We start from the raw sequence: 17,374 nt of genomic DNA, 5'->3' as shown, positions 1-17,374 counted from the left end.
TAATTGTTAACGTTAACTCCTTTAGATTTTCTTCAAGTCCCACTCGTGTAATCGAATAATAAAAATAATTTCTTCCAATCAAATTCTTCTAATTCATTCATGATCAAGCCTCTCGATAAAAAAAAATTATTAAAAGAAGTTGATTTCTTCCAATCACATTCTTCTAATTTATTTATGATCAAACTTCTTGAGTCCCTTTCAAAACTAATGAGGTAAAAACTAGGAGGAGCTGCAGTTAGAGTTGTTGCGGTACTCGCGACAAGAAGGCTCGAAACGCAGTCCGAGAGAATTCTGCAGGTTTTTTTATATCCCTTTTTTTTCGAGAGCGAAAGGTAATTGTACGGTGCGCGCGGTGCGCGGACTTCTTTCTTCGACACAAATTAAATTATTCGTTTCATTAAAGCGGCGCATAACGAAGCGAGACGCGAAAGGGACACGTACCTGCTCCTTGATGTCCTGCAATTGCTGCTGTAGTTTTTGTATGTCGCTGTGGGAAGTATCTCGGCTGCCGTTGTTCATTAGGAGAGCTTCCCCAGCCACGGTGTTGTTCGAGGGCGTCGGCTCTTCCTCGGGATCCGCCTTGACTTCGGATATTGTTCCTTCGAAGCATAACAGGTTGGTTAAAAAAAAAGAGAAAGAACAAACTGAAGAAGAAAAAGGTCTTGCCAATTCCCGGACAACGGCGGCATCGCCGGGGCGATGCTCTCGTTCATCAGTCTTCGTATTTTCGCTCGCGATATAATTAATGTTATTATATCAATAGCAAAATTAATATTCTATTTTCGTAATTAATGTACAATTAAACATATGCGACAAATAACAAACGTCGAGAAGTTTTGCATCGCGAGATCTCGGTAAATATCTGTAATAAAAAAATTCTGTATTTTTTACAAATACTTTATATTATACATTAATAATCCCGCGTATCAAGGATATACGCGTGTTGGCTGGGAAGCTACTTTTGCGGCTGCGCTTTAAGAGCGATCCGATTTGCCCTTCAATCCTGTTTGCCATCATCTTAACCCTTTGAGGCATACATTTTTGTATCCGACCGATTTTTTTGAAACTTGGTACCCGGAGGTAGGTTTTTCAGGTTGCAAATCTGAAGTCACGTTGTTTAAATTCAAAATTTGACCCGGCGACAAAGTCAAAATAAAAATATCAGTATTTCAATAATTCGTTATAAAGAATGGAGCTTACAAAAACTTTTGAAAAACTACGTAAAATTAAGTGTCCTTAAGAAATCTAAGTATATTGCGGTGTATCGATCCTAAATAGTTTGCCTACGAATGATTTTTTTAAATAAAAAAGCTCTTTATGCCAAATTTGTTTCTAGTATAATTTAACAATTAAACATTTAAACTATATGCTATTTACTTTTACTTCCTTATGCTTGTATGAGTGCGTAGTAATAATATGTATAATCAACTGCATCTGCCTAGCGAAATCACTAAAAATGAAGAAACGAAAAAAAGAGAGACAATGCACGTCTCACTATGCCTCAGAGGGATTAATTATCGGAGGGCGGAAAACGTGCGTGCAAATCACAGTCCGGGTGCAGTCCGGCATATTCCGAGCGAGATTAGAGGCGAGCTGTCTAATCGTTACGTGGGAGCGGTTGAATATAATCCGCGCGATTAGATGGACCGGGACGGTGGGAGGCGAGAGGCTGCGGGAGCGAAGTGGACGTTGGTACCTGAGGTGTTGCATCCCTTCACGTAGGTGACATCACCGCCGCCGCCGCAGCAGACCGAGAGCGGCACCATGTGCAGTATCTGGGCACGGCATTGCACGCACTTCTTCATCAGGGCCGCGCAGCTCTCGCAGGCGCACATGTGTCCGCACGGGCGGAACAGCATGCCCGCCTTGCGATCCGAACACACCACGCATTCTTCGATCTGGGAACAAACGAGCATTATTGCGCCAAGGCAGGAGGTGGATGGGGACTCGCGCGTTTTGCCGAGTCTCGAGGATCTATTCCAGGACAGGACGCGGCTGTTCGGTCAACAATCGTCGGTCCGCGTGGCCGTGCCGAGTCAAATGGAGTATTTATTGCGATTAGAACTTCAGAAGGTTAAATTAAGATCGTTGAAGAGATAAATGTTCGATACGAACGTACACGGGAAAGAATTGTATCGACGATACCAGTGCAATTGAAATAAAATGAATCAAACAACGTCGGTATTAATGAATGAACGCGTCAGACAGTGGTCTTAATAATCTGGATAGTTCAATGCTTAAAATAAAAATCCGTAGCAAATACAGTTGAGTGAATTATTTACGTGACAGCATCAACGTTTAATTCATGCAACTTCAGGTTTTCTTAATTCAGCTTTTTTTCTGTGCAGAAATGTATAAAGATACGACTGATTTTTCTCTCGCGGGGAGAAAGGTTCATTTTCTCTTGAGAATCAAATTCAAAACCGTCGGAAGGGAGAAGAAATAGTTATTTCGAGCCCTTTTTTTGGGTCGTCATCAGCGGCAAAAACGAACGGCACGAGAAAATTAATTAACGCCAGTACAAATCATATAAAACAGCAGGCGAAAACAAATGCCAATTTCGATCGACCGTGAATAACGTAAGTGCTGTAATAAAAAATGATTGCAATTAAGATTGTAAGAGTCGTGACGCATTGATTAAGTTAAAGTTATTGGGTGAAAAGTAAGTTTCTAGGCGAAAAAAATGGTGTATTCCGATGGTAGAAAGTGACAGAACGATGGAGGAATACGACAATAGCGTTAATGATACTTCACCTTCACTCGAGAGAGAACGTTCTCACGACAAATCAGACATTTCTTCACCCTCGGTGCACAGGCGTTGCAACAAGCCACGTGCCCGCAGGGACTGAACAGCATCTCTCGCTTGCCGTCGGAGCATACGAGACACTCGTCGATCGCCGCCGACGGGACGATGGCTTCGATGTCGTGTCTGGAAAGGGTAGTTGCACGTTATCCTAAGAGATACGGCGATGTATGGGCGTAATTGCATGGGGAATAACAGGCGGGACGTGTAACGAGGCAGTCGATTATACGACTCTGCGTTTTTCGTTCTTCGCGAACAAACCTTTTGTCTTCTCTCTCGTTACATCGCATTAAGCATTGAACAAATCGAAGCTTGCGCAAAAGAAATTCCACGCGTTCCGCTAACAGATTACCACGGTATTTCGGCAAAGATCTCGGTTATAATATTCAACCTTGCCTTTTTGCGAAATGAACGTTCTTATTAAAAGGTTTGTAATTAGGATGCAAAGGGGTTGGAAAGCGTTCGGTCTTCCCTCCCGAATACTAACGACTCCTTGTCCTTGTGACAGGTGGTGAGAGTCTTGCAGAGATTCGGATCCGGGCAGAGGTCCAAGGGCGTCTGGCCCTTCTTGTTCTTCAGCTCCAGGTCGGCGCCGTGCGCAGCGAGGAAGCACGCGATGAAGGAGCTGCTCTTCTTGTCCTGGCCCTGAGTGCCCAGGCCCATCAGCAGCCGCCCGACGTCCTGCACGTCCTGCAGCTGCCGCAACTGCGACAGCGTGTGATGGCGCAGGGCCTCGTGCAGAGGCGTGTCCCCGTCCTTATCGGCGACGTTCAGATTCGCGCCCTCGCGCACCAGCAGCTGCGGCCGGAACAAATTATCGCGAAATGAATTATCGATCCTCTCCGCGGGGAAAGAACAACGTACTCGAATTATCCTATTATCGGATGTCGATTCAAAAAATGTTATCCTAATGTCTACTGGGGGAATTTGATTATTAAGTGCTGCGATTGTGTTTTTTTTCCCCGAAGGATTATTCTAATTTTCGCAGGTGTATTCGCGGAAACGTATGTACCCGGACGATCTGCGTGTGCTGTCGCTCGACCGCGAGATGCAGGGCGGTCTGCAGGTTCACGTTCTGCAGGTCCAGATCGGCCTTTCCGGCGCGCGCCAGTTGCTCCGCGACCTCCACGTGATTGTTAAGGGCAGCCAAGTGAAGGGCCGTGTAGCCGTCGTCTTTCTTCTCGTCGACGATCCAGGGCCGCGGTAATTTCGACAGCAGCACCCGCATCGCGCTGAAATCAAACGAAATGGCCGGGCATTAAGACAAAAAGTCGCGATTGCATTCTCAAAGCGGAAAATCCATTTCCCGTCACGCTCACAATTTTAGTTCGAATTATCTTGCAACGAAGTTGCCCCAAATTAATTTCCACGTCTCCCTAGAAACGTTCTGAATAAAACGTCATAAGGACGCACAGGGTTTTTATTTTCTATATTTTGTTCTATTTTACGCGATTACTTTTATTATCTGCACACGACGCACGTCCTGTTATCTTTTCTTCTCCAGAGGCCATTCAATTTATTATTATTTTAACTAATTGTATTTCAATATATTCTATTACCAATATTTGATTTCACAGAGAACATTTTTTGAGAATAATACATTGATTTTCGTCTACTTTACAACATAAATCCAAGCGTTCTCGTTAGATGATGCACTTCCGTGTATCTCGCGTGCATTTCTAACTACTCGCCGTGGCAGTAATGGGACCCCATGGTAAGGTGGCAAAGAGGGACGGGAACAGCTGTTCCTTAGGGTCTCCGTCGAGGGGACCTCTTCGAGGCGGCTGCCATTGCCGCGGCATGAGGGATCGACGTGTGTCTCATCACATATGTGATTCCTGCATATGTTTCGAAATATCTCGCAAACGGCTCGGCAGGCCATCCCGCGCTTCTCTTTCCCAACCTTTTGAGAGAATGCCTCGCGTCAATTACGCCACGGCACGTTTCACGGAATCAGAAGTCCGACTGCAGGAGTTTGCGGAACTTTCAGTAATTACAGGCGCTTAATATTTCTGCACTTGCTGTGGAACGCAAGTAACAATTGTTTGGGTGAAAGATCGAGACTTTTTTTTTCGAATAAAAAGATACATTAGATTCGACTTCTCCGTGGCTTTTCCAGTTTATTTTATTAACAAAATGGACAACTTGCGCGGTTCCAAACCCGGAAGCCAAACCTTGGTATTCACGAGAAGAAAAAATTCTTAACTTTTGACGGTCAAAATGTGTGATAAGTGATAACTTGTGGATTATTGAATTCCTTGAGAAGGACCACAACCCGTATGGTCGAAACGTCGGATTTAAATGAAGAAACCATCTGCCAGCCTAAAGTCGTCTAACAATTTACCTTTTATCGTTAATCAACTACTGGCGATTAACATTCTTGCCTTGCGACAAGTGTCCCAGTCACGTGTTTCAGGATTCAAGTGAAATAATCTGTGGCAAAATTACTCTTCGCACACACGCAGAACGCACAAACTGTATTATAACTGTATGCTCGCGCGAGAGTCGTAATACCCGCGTTAAATTCGCGATGCTGTTATAGATGTCGACCGTCGTTCTCTCGCTCCGCGGGAGTCCATCAAACTTTTATGGCGCGTCGTTTTTCATTAATGTCTAAGGGATGCGTTTTGCATCCAAGTGCGATCGCGGCATCTCAACTCACAGCAGCAGCAACGGCAGCAACAGTGGCTGCTGCAGCAGCAGCAGCAGCAGCAGCAGCAGCAGCAGCCGCGAGTCGCAGCCAATGCTCCTTGTCATGAATATGCAAATGATCGCGAGTGTTACCGTTACCGCGTTAATAACCATAAATCGATTACTTTGCCAATTATGCCCGGGTACGTACTCGTGCCGGCGGCATCGACGACGCTCCCGCGATTTTATTGCACCGTTGACCGGCCCCGGTTGATTTCATTCCGCTCCCGCTGCACCGCGGCTCCCTCTTTTTTCCCCTTCCCGCCGCCAATTTTCACGGCTTGCCGAAATAATTACGAGCGAAACGATAGGAGTAACGTGGCGATTAAGGTCACTCGGTTTATGCCGGCATTGTTTTCAAAGCAATTTAAAAAGATGTACGTAACTTGAGTAATAGATATCGCGCGTTCATTTCAATCAAGCTTGGATTCAACAGCTCGGTGGGAATAGAAAGGGTACACGTGACAAAATCGCTTGAGAACAATTAAAAATTGTTACATGCTACCTCGCCCTGAAAAAAGGACGTTTTCACTAAAACAAACTTCTGACTTTATGCTAGAGCAAGGGTCCATTGTTAACGTAAGTTCGGCCAGGCCGAAGTCTCACGTGTCTCCTTTCTGTTCTCACTGGTTCGATCGGTCCACTCTCATAACGTGTAATTGTATCCTAATTGATCGGAGAAAATAAGATAGGTAAAGTAATGGCATGTATAGCGGAAAGTCCTCTAATAGGTACCTACATGTATGAGATAGTAGGCTCTCGGCGTTCAAATTCAATCACGAATCTTTTTTCGCGACGATTACTCGATCTAACAATCAGTTTTCCGCAGATTTCACTCCAGGGGCAATAGATTCATGGCGGAACCAACAGATGACGTCAATTAATTAGCAGAGACTCCGCTATCGCATATCAGGAGACTGTCTTATAACAGGGGACTCTCCTCTACTTTTTAACATCAAGTGTTATCTATCGCGGCACGTACGACGGATCGACTCATCTCTTTCGCAAGGTCGTATCTCGGTTTTACGTAATTTCTAGTTTCTGCGCTCATTCTGGTCCAGAAGCACAAAAGCCAGAAATTGCGTAAAATCGAGATACTACCCTGCGAAGGAGATCAATCGATATGCAACAAGTAGCAAGTTACAAAATATCGGGAGTAGGAAGGTGCAAAGGCGCAATTTTGGCTTTCGCGTCTACCGGAATGAGGCTCGGCACCTTTTTATAACAGAAACCGACGCGCTGTCGCCGGGGAGAATTTATTGTTCTCCATTGAACATTTCTCCCGTCGAGTTCCGCGCGGGATCTCGCGCATGAATGAAAGGCGCCGCGACGTTGATTTAAGGTCGCTGATAATTATCGCAATTACAACGGCAGCCTCGCGCGATGTAATAAATAGAAATATAAGCGTGCGCGAGCGCGCGAGAGCGCGCGACGCTCCGGTTATTGCGTGCTCCCGTCAGCCTCCGGTTTAATATCATTCCGCCGCGTTTCGTGCGCGCTCAAGACGGGAGAACTCGTCGCAATCGTCTCGGCCCGGGGCCCGCATAAATACCCCGCGCCTCACTTACAAGCGGCGTATATCGCGACGCGTGATATTATTACCGCGATTAATTTCCCCGTCGCTCGTCGACGAGAGGACTTTTGTCCGCCGTCGACGTCTCTATTCCTTTATTGGCATCAATGGACCGTCGTTAGGCATTCCCGGCGCGCGCTACTCGATATCGTTACGCCGACACGCCAGTTCGCGGCTGATCGTTACGGCTTCAAAGCACCCGTTTATTGTAGTATCGCATCGGGATTAGAGGCACCGACGTCATTCTGGTGAGCGCAGAGATCACGAACGGAGATGATTCGGACGCGAACTAAGGCCCGGTTTCACCGAACGTCGTTTAACTTCAGTCTTGGTTTAATTCACGTTCGTCTCTCCCTAAAGTAGCAGTTAGAAAGAGACAAAGAACGGATCAAGCTAAGCTTAAAGCGACGTTGGTGAAACCGGGCCTAAGCACCGATTCGGGCGAGATTTTTTTGACACACACACGTTGTCACGCGCGCAAAAAAAAAGTGTCGAATAAAACGAAATATTTCTTAACTCGGTTAATGATGTGCGGCGGTGCACGCAGATATTTAATTCGCAAAGATATCGCGTTTCGATAACGCAAACGACATAAATATTCGAACAAAGAAACGAGTGCCAATTAAACGTATATTTAATCGTGTCGACAATTCTTCTTCTCGGTACGCTGCGTTTGCGCGTGTGAAAAAATTTGTGCCTTCTCATTCTGCCGTTGACCCCATCGCGAATTTAGCCTCGTTCACGCCTTTCTCTAAACGTAAGCTTGGCTGACGTTCTCCCGTTGGACTTTCCTGAGGTTTTGGCATTTTTCAATGTTTTCCACTTTCGGCAGACCAGCGGATTCATCTTGCGCGGATCGGACAAATCGGGCGCGATTTTACGGCGGGACAATTTCATCGGGCGGACTCCAGATGAAGTCCCGAATGTACAGCGTTGGACAGAATGGTTGCGACACTTTTTCTTTTTAACGAGTTTAGAAACGTGCATTTAGATTCAGGGTTGCGTGTCAAAATCTCCTTCTCCGGGGAATATTTTACTCGATAGCCATTCCGAAACCATTTCCAGCGTTTCCGATCTATTTCTTGAGTAAAAATTTCCTCATAAAAAAGGTTTTGGAACATCAAAGTGTGTTGCAACCATTCTGTCCATAACTGTACAGCGATGGAGAGAATGGTTGTGACACTTTCTGTTATTAATAAGTTTAGAAACGTGCGTTTAGATTCAGAGTTACGTTTCAAAATCTTCTTCACTGTACAGTGATGGACAGAATGGTTACGATAAGCCTGAATCTAAACGCTCGTTCGTAGACTCATAAAACATTGTCGCAACCATTCTGTCCATCGCTGTACAATCGCAACTATTCTATCCATCACTGTACAGTGATGGACAGAATGGTTACGATAAGCCTGAGTCTAACTGTGCGTTCCTAAACTCATTACAAAAGTGTCGCAACCATTCTGTCCACCGCTGTGCAGTTGCAATCATTCTGTCCATCGCTGTACAGTCGCAATCATTCTGTCCATCGCTGTACAGTAATGGACAGAATGGTTACGATAAGCCTGAGTCTGTACGTTCCTAAACTCATTACAAAAGTGTCGCAACCATTCTGTCCACCGCTGTGCAGTTGCAATCATTCTGTCCATCGCTGTACAGTCGCAATCATTCTGTCCATCGCTGTACAGTCGCAATTATTCTATCCATCGGTGTACAGTGACGGATAGAATGGTTAAGATAAGCCTGAACGCGCGTTCCTAAACTCATTACAAAAGTGTCGCAACCATTCTGTCCGTCACTGTACACGTAAAATTGTCGATCGCGCTCGCTCGCTCGCTCGCTCGCTCGCCTCGGAGGGTCGGGCTCGCGCGATTCGCGCACGCATATATCGGGCATTTAGTGAGTCAGCGACACGGCCGTGGCATCATCGCGGTCGGCCGGAGTCTACCGAGAACCCGATGCGCCACGGGGACGGGGGCCCCGACGGCGAAACACACGCGTGCCTCTGTTCCTCCCGCGATACACGGCCCCGCGAACGTCCGACACCGAGGGCCCTCGCGCCGCGTCTCCCGTGTTCCGCAGTGAGTCAGTGAGAGATCGCGCGGCGAAACGCTAAATATAATTGACACGAGCGTGTGCAAAATGACGAGGGCGCGAGAGCGCGGTTGACCCCGACGGGGGGGGGGGGAGGAGGAGGAGGAGGAGGAGGAGAAAAAGAGACCGGACGTTTTCCTCATTGTCATCGTCGTCGTCGGATCGATACCGCCGATGATCGATACCGTTCCGCGTGATTCCTCGTCGCCACCGATCAGTCGGGATGAGCGAAACGCGCGCGCCGTGAGATCGCACGCGGAATCCGTTCGCGCGCGCAACCGCGCTTTCGCTAAATATAGCGCGTACTCGCGATTATTTCGGTATCCGCCGTCGCCGCCGTCGTCGTCGTCGTCGTCGTGAATTCTCGCAGCTGCGATTCCTCCGTCCGTCCGTCGCGAGTGTTATCGAGAGGATTTTGAGGCCGAATGCAGAAAGAGAGAGAGAGAGAGAGCGAGAGGGAGAGAGAAATAGAAAGAGAGAGGATAATCTCGAGAACGGCCACAGTGAGTCGAGCGAGCCGCGGCGGGGAAATAATTCCGCTCGGTTTGTCATTGTCGAGGCGCGGAATTGTTTCGCGTCCGAAAGGAGGGAAGGAGGGGAAGGGAATTACCAGCGGACTAATAGCGGACCCACGAGAATGCAATGTCATTGGTCAAGTACGTTCTATCGATAGATATCAGTAACTAAAAAGGAAATCGAATGTAGGAGATGGTAGACTGGAATCTAGTAACGCGTTGCGCTAGAAACGCCGAATAAAAAAAAAGGAGGATAAAGCGCAGTTTCGCTCGCATAAATAAAGCTGCACGTTCTGCACGTTTTACTCGCGAAAGCTGTCATCCTCCCGTTTTCGTCTTGAATTTATCCCCGAAAGACGTGCACGTACTTTTCATTTCGTTATGGAATATGTATATTAGGATTATTAGATTTCAGTTTATATTGCGTTATATATCTCTTATATTAGATCTCAATCAATCACGCTATTAGATTTTTCCAAGCTTCTCCATAAACGAGGAGAATCACTCTTGCTCCAGTCCTTTTACTAGCCCCATCCGCCTTCCAATTAATATTGCTTCTTGTACTTTTCGTTACTACGTGTTTGTCACACTATACTTGAGCCCTCCGTAGTTGACCGTGAGTTTCTGATACGCGGAAAAAGTGTAGCTGCCGCAGCTAGAAACTGCACGTAGCAACTGAGTTTCATTTGTAAACTATGGATAGCTAATATTTAGTTGTGCCAGCTAAATATCCTGCTACTGTGCCTATTGGGTGCGGCAGCAAACCGTTCGCTGTGGTTTAGAAATTTACAGTTTCGGCAGAAAAATATTTTTAGGAAGCCACGATTAGCTGCGGTTGCGAAAATTTGTTTCCTCAGTGTAGATTTTCCGCACATTCTCGTTGAGAATTAAAAAAGTATTTCCCTCCTGACTTGCAGATGTATAGGAATACGATTAAAATATTTTACCGCAAGCGACTGAAGTACGTAACGGAAGTGCGATTCTCTCGACCGATCGCACCTCCGATCGCGATAATCGTTCGCGTTCATTCGGCGCCAAGATAAAATCGGAAGCTGCGATCTTTCGGCGAGTGCCTTCCCGCGGCATTCACCGACGGATTACTGAGAAACCGCAAGGGCCTCCAGTCCCTGAAACATTTATCCGCCGCAGCCTCGCGGAATTCCGCCGGAATTCCATTTATCTTCCCTTTCGTTTGCCCGCCCCGACGGCGGCACTGCACCCTCCTCTCCCAGCCGACGGTCCCGAAGTATGCGGATTTTCTTTCAGTCATTCGCGCGCGCGACATCCGACTCGATCAAACTTCGCGCGATAAACGGAGGTGCAATTTTCGCGACGCGCCCTTCCGCCCGTCGATCGTGCGTGAGATAAATTAGCTTCTGCTTTTCGACAGCGGATTCTTCCCCTCGCCGGAGAAAAAGGAAATAATAAACAATGAAAATTCGCGCTCTTTTTACCTTTTCTGAATTCGCTTCCCCGCAACCAACTGGGTCAGCGCGTGAGTTAATGCGGTTTTCCAGAGATACTTTTGAAATGAGATGAAAAAAAAGCTGACACTTTAATTTAAATCCAAAATACATTTTCCATTATTATCCGCAACTTCTTCCTGTTTTAATATTAAATTTTCAACTTTCTGGCGATGAAAGCCTTTCGGTTTTCAACCGAAGAGTAAATCAAGCGCCCTTTTATATCGTGTTATTTACGGAATATTTCATTTGTTTAACTCACAGACTTCTATACGTTATACTAGACCGCCAACCTACAGGAACATTGCACTAATACAACATTCACTTGAGGGGCTAAATTATCCTATCGATAATTGCATTTATTGTCTTCACTTGATACCACTTAATATCACTCACAGACTTCTATATATTAAACATACCACTTTGTTATGTTTAGTATAGAAGTCCGTTTCCAGACACCCCAAGGAAAATGAAAAGTCAAGATGATGTCAATTTGATGTCATATTTTGGTCAATATGACATCAAATTGACGTCACCTGGACTTTTCATTTTTCCTTGGGACCGTGTAAATAAATTTCTTGCCCACAGTAAAGATGGCTGCCGCTAAAAAGTGCAGGAAGTGCAAAACAAGCGGCTTCACATCTGCTATACAAATTTACTAGGAGTTAGCGGTCTAGCATAATATAAAGAAGTCTGTGGTTTAAACTAACTAAATCTTTTTTCCGAGTGCAACGAAAGGCCGCGAAGAGACTCGTCGAGCTCTAAGGGTAAATTATCCCGAGATTCAACAGACGCCAATCATCGCGCGGTTATATAAGCTTTCAGGGACAGCCTCCGCGTCGGGGTTCTCCAAGTTTAGATTCGGCGAATTCGGCGAATTCGGCCGATTCGGTGAATCGGTGAATCGGGAAGGAGCGCACGGGCGCCGGCGCGAATCGGCGATGTCCGTTCGTGGGTGACGGCACGATGTCGCGGGGAGAGAGGATGGACGTGCTCTAATATGCAAAAACCATGAGGAACGTCGGTCGCTACCGTGACGCAATTTCCGGGCGCCTCCATCGGAGCTGGCGCACCCAGCGAAAGAGCCCGGTGCCCCCGATATCGTATCGTCGCCCCTCGTGTCCTTCGACCCGTCACGTTCTCGCTTCCTTTTCTTTTTTCATTCTTTTCGCTTTACTTCTCCCCTTACGCGGCGGGATTAAAACCAAGGAAACTCACGGGAGAAAAATCGAAATCTCTCTCTCTCTCTCTTTTTCCCCCCCGAGTTTCTTCCCATCCGCGCCCGTCGTCTCGCGAAACTTCCATCGGCAAAGTGTCCGACGAAAATTGGAATTTGCCGTGAGTACCGAATACCGGAAGTTAGAGCCGGATTAAGCGTGGAACTTCTCAAAATGCTTCCGCGTCCTTCTAATTTCGTTTCCCCTCGCTGGAGAACGCTTTTCCTCGTATTTTTCCCCGGCCTCGTTGCCGCGGCTGCCACTTCGTGACGCGTTGTTCCTTCGAACGCGGGCATTTCCGATTCTTTCACCGGGATGTCCCGGTAAAGTCTCCGCGAAGAGTTAAGAGAAACGAACGTCAGAATTTACGCGCCTTTCTTACGTGTTTACGTTTGACTTGCGTCTTATTGTTAGATTGCAACTTTGCCCAGTTTCTTATTCTTAGCGCCATTACTACTTTAATACACAACGTTGCAATTCTCGTGACAAAGGGATTTGACAAAAAAAAAGGTTGTGTAAATTGAAGCGTAAATTTAGCTTAACATTTTTTTGAGCGTTAATCATAAACCACTTCTTTTCCACCGAGAGGAAGATGTTACGTGTGGAAGCCGTTATCTACCTATCAGCTAAATTTGTATATGTGAAATGGCTTATCTTGGAAGGGCTAGGGGTTAACGAAATCTCGCAGCCGCCGCCGTGATGAAAATTGAAATTCTCGGAGGAACGTACCTATGAAAGGATTAGTCGGCGGACCCCGCGGGGGTTGAAACGGGGGGCTTTCGAGCACCGAGAAGGCAGGTAATCGAACCAAAACTAAATCACAACTACCAACTAATTCTATCCATGAAGTTTGGACGTCACAGGGTTGGAACGTACCCGGATGGACGGTTGGTGCCCGGATGGACGGAGTTGCGACCGAAGAACAAAAATGCCGGGCGAGGAGCTGGGGAGGTGAAAAGAGCGGCGCGACGTAAGAAACGAAAACGACAACGACCGATTGGCCCGCACGAAACGAATGCCCTTCACCGTACACGTTCCACGATAAAATAATTACTAATAGTGATTAATAACGAATTAATTAATTAATTAATTTATCAATATACTATTAATGATGAATCCATTCGAATCGCAATATAATTTACTAATTGCTAGTCACTATGATTGTGTAATATCAATTGCATTTGCACATTTGCCCGCATCAATTCTGGAAACGAATTCTGCATATGCGACGATACAAATAATAGAATTAGAGCATTACATAAGTTGAAGTGATTTTAAAGTGTGTAATTTTGTGTTGGGCGCGCTCTCGCTGCAGCGAGTAACATGCGGAGTGCAACTGCGACGACGTGTAAACAAGCTTGTACAAATATATTATGCAGCGAGTAGATCGCGGTTCACGAGCTACGAGAAGCCCTGCATTAAGTATAACGATGAACTGGTAGATACAGTATTGACGCAAGAAAGAGCAAAACGCACAATAATCGCGCGCACAAAGCGCAATACCAAAAAAAAAGCATTGCATGACAAAGGGGAGAATCCACGCGGCGGGGGGGAAAAAAAGGGAAAAATTCGCAAAAAGAAACGAACGAAAGGAAAAGGAAGAAAATACTTCGATCGCGTTCGGCGAAGTCGCGTAATTTATGCGTTCAATACCTAACCGAGAGAGCGAGAGAGGACGCGAGAGGGGAGGAGGCGGGAGGAGGGGTCGCGGTTGAGAAAGTACCAGCGGTTCCTGAAAAAAATATATTAATTCTGAGTTCCTTTAAAAGTTATTGCAAAAGGGAGGCGGGTGGAACTTTTCCGCGGCGATGGAAATGACTTCGGCATAAAATATGACGGCGGTGGCACCGCCAGACGAGTCGCAGGTGCAACCACGGGGTAGGTCACCCGTGATAGCTGCACTCGTCGGCTATTTTAATTCTGGCCGAGAGGAAAGGGCGGCGGGAGCTCATTCCCCATGCCCGCGGATGGGCTCTAGCGGACTTGCACGGGGATGCCTGTCGAGGTGGAAAATTAAACTCCCAAATATATAAATTTCATCGCTCGGTCGGGCGGAATCGAAGCCTCGGCCGAACGCTAAACATCTCGCGCGCAATTATAGAAGCCTCGCGCGTTTATCGCCCGACTTTCATTGGCGCTTTTTCATTTACCGCATTACCTTCGGCACTTCCTGAATGACTCTTTCGCAATAATTCCATAATCACTCGCCTTGCTAATTGGAACGCATTAATTTATATCTCTGTGCCAAAGTCCCGCTATACGCTACATCGAGCCCGGCAAGTATTACGATCATCTTTCCGTCCAGTATTTCCACATTGTAATTATTAATGAACGTTGTTTACCTGCGCGAATATTATATTACTCCACCGCGATTATTATTAGCACTATCGTTATTAACATCGTGCGTTACCTAGCGCAAATTAATACATTACCGCTATTAGCTTTATTTTCTTTGTACATAATTACGATCGAAATTAATCTTTATCCGAATTTCGTGATTCGCGTCGAAAACACGCGTAATTAAACTCTTTAACTGCATAAAGCAAGCACCCGGCGGTGTCCTCATATTCTCGTGAAATCGTAATTTTTGCGGTGCAAAAAGAGAGCTTAACAAACTGCGAAAGAGTTTAAACACTTCCATTAGCTGTAGCTACATTTAAATGGTATTTCTGGTCGAATAAGCGAATAAATTGGCAACAAATAAATCTCTTTAATCATGATTTTCTGTCCTCTTGTAAAAGCACTCGCAACAGAGATTCTCCATTTTCGGTAAAATTACCAAACTGTATCCGTAATCTCTTCACTTTCAAAGTGCAACGTGGCAGCCTATGTTATTACTAAAAAAAATCGAGAGAGAGAACACAGAATGTATCATTAATTGTTACAATAATGTTCAAATCATATTACGCTGAACAAACCTTCGTACGCACTTGTTAAAAATAAAAGCAATTACTCCGTAATGCTGTAATACAATTATTATAATTGCGAATAACTTTAATACACGATATAATTCAATCTTTTAACAATTTATGAGTTATTTATGTCACGAGGCATCTCAAATGTCTATAAGTAATGTTCTCTACAGTTTATAGACACTCGAATCACAATCTTGTTGCCAACATTTGATTACAACGTCCATCTACATTAATCACATTGGAATCATTTATTATAATACATAAATTATCTGCATTCCCCAAACGTACGCGGTTTCGACCGCCAATACCGAGCGATTCTATTTATCCCTGGGGGGAAAATGAAATATTCTTGAAGCGAGAGTGAGAAATTGTCAACCAAGTGAGAAAGAGAGGCAGCGCGAGGGCGGAAGGGTACGAGGAATGAAAATGATTCCGGTATGAAGCACACGACGGATGGTGACGTCGGCGACGCCGCGTTTTTCCTGAATGAATTCCGTCCCGTTTATTTTGCTTATTCGATTCCTCCGACGAAAACACGTCTATCCGTCTTTAGTCGCTCGGCCTTAGGTAGGTGCCGGAGGAAGAGATATTTTGGCTCTGAAACATATCCCGTCTGCTGGAGGCTGTTTACGTCTCTCGCGTCCGTGTCCTCGCGAACTTGGCGATTTCGCCCGTCGGACTCGATTACCAATGAATCTGTCGTCATTCCCGACGCGACGTCGCAATCCTCTCTCGCTCAACGGACAAGTTTACGCACGTCGAACGCTTTCGAAAGCACAATGCGTTAAAACCGCTCTTGTGGGACCGGATGATCGGTTTAGCGTTAATTAATTCGGTTCGTTGTCCTCACCGAGATGACGATCGATGATCGTTAGTGACAGCGCGTCTTGCGGACACAAAAGAATTTTCCGCACCATCGTTAAAGACTTACGTCACCGCGCGGTTATACGAGCTGGGAGAGCATCCAAGTCTCTTTTTTTGTCCCTTATCGTTTCGCAATAATTCTTTCCCGCGCCGTGGCATGCGAGGTGGCAAAATCACGGCCCGCATTCCTCCCGCAAATTTATAACTTGTCCTTTATCCGCCAGCTATGAGCGCGTGGACGCGAGTTTTTTTTATGATGACGCGAAAAAGTATTTAAACGGCGGGGTGTCTTCGGTCATGGGGTTTGCGCATTGATGCGTTTACAAGTTTTTCGATGCAACACGTGCCGGCTCGCGTAACTTTGCGACAACCTCGTGCTGAGCATTGGCGAACGTTAAAATTCAGATTTATGCCATTATCGCTACTTTCGAGGGATGCAACGAGAGGCTAATTTTTCACGTCGAAGTAAAAACTGTTTGGTGCATTCATGTTCGACGTTTCGGTCGTGGAACTCGACCCTCTTCAACAGTCCATACAAAGTAATCCGTAAAAGCTATTTCATTGTGATGATCTAATAATTTACTCCGACGACTTCAATCCACCCCTTACGGAAAAGACACTCAAGTTTTGAGTGATATCACTCGATTGTCCGAATTTACTCTGAAATTTGGGTGTAAATAGTTAAATCTGGGGTGTTTTACGCCCAAATTTGAGAGTAAATTCGAACAGTCGAGTGTTAACGCTCAAAACTTGAATGTTTTTTCCGTAAGGGTCGCTTTCTCGCTTCTCAATTTGTTGGATATATTATATGACGCACCGCACAAACATTGTTACACCTTAACTGTAGATTTTTCTTGAATTGTGGCTTTACATTTGATCGCAGTTTATAGGAAGCCATTTCATGCGCTTCTTCTTTTTCCAAATTCACGCTAATAACGAACGAATTGAGTGGGCCTTGAAACGAAGTCTCTTCTCGATAAGGAAAAATACCGCGAGATCGCATATAGATATGTCCAAAGTTTCCCAGTGATATCGGAAGTAATGCGTCCTTAATTAATACGCCCGTTAATGCTCGCCTTAAATTCGTAGTGCGCGCGGAAGTTTTACTGCATCGTCAAATTGCTGCCTCGGATGCTCGTGCAGAGTTTCAAAGCGCCCCCTCCCCCGCGTCTCCCCAAAGTAAAAGCGACAGGGAGGCTGCGATCGGGCTTTTAATGGCTATAATAATCCGGTGTTTTGAATCGC

The 17,374-nt window shown here is 45.8% G+C and overlaps 1 protein-coding gene across 2 annotated transcripts in view; it reads right to left on the bottom strand.

The window, feature by feature from the left end:
• Positions 1-17,374, bottom strand: part of LOC105566151 (E3 ubiquitin-protein ligase MIB1) — a 412,872-nt gene that overhangs the window by 1,143 nt on the left and 394,355 nt on the right. Inside the window, exons 10-14 of one of the 2 annotated variants that reach the window (XM_012019925.1) lie at positions 3,816-4,035; positions 3,291-3,601; positions 2,755-2,929; positions 1,697-1,898; positions 442-599 (exon numbers count right to left, since the gene is read on the bottom strand). In XM_012019925.1, coding sequence (XP_011875315.1) covers positions 442-599; positions 1,697-1,898; positions 2,755-2,929; positions 3,291-3,601; positions 3,816-4,035 — 1,066 coding nt within the window. The other variant, XM_012019926.1, reaches the window with a different exon arrangement.

Source organism: Vollenhovia emeryi, unplaced genomic scaffold (assembly GCF_000949405.1).
Source record: "Vollenhovia emeryi isolate VEMERY1.0 unplaced genomic scaffold, V.emery_V1.0 DF939146.1, whole genome shotgun sequence".
In the NCBI taxonomy this organism is placed as follows: domain Eukaryota; kingdom Metazoa; phylum Arthropoda; class Insecta; order Hymenoptera; family Formicidae; genus Vollenhovia; species Vollenhovia emeryi.
This window is presented reverse-complemented; position numbering and strand designations above follow the sequence as displayed.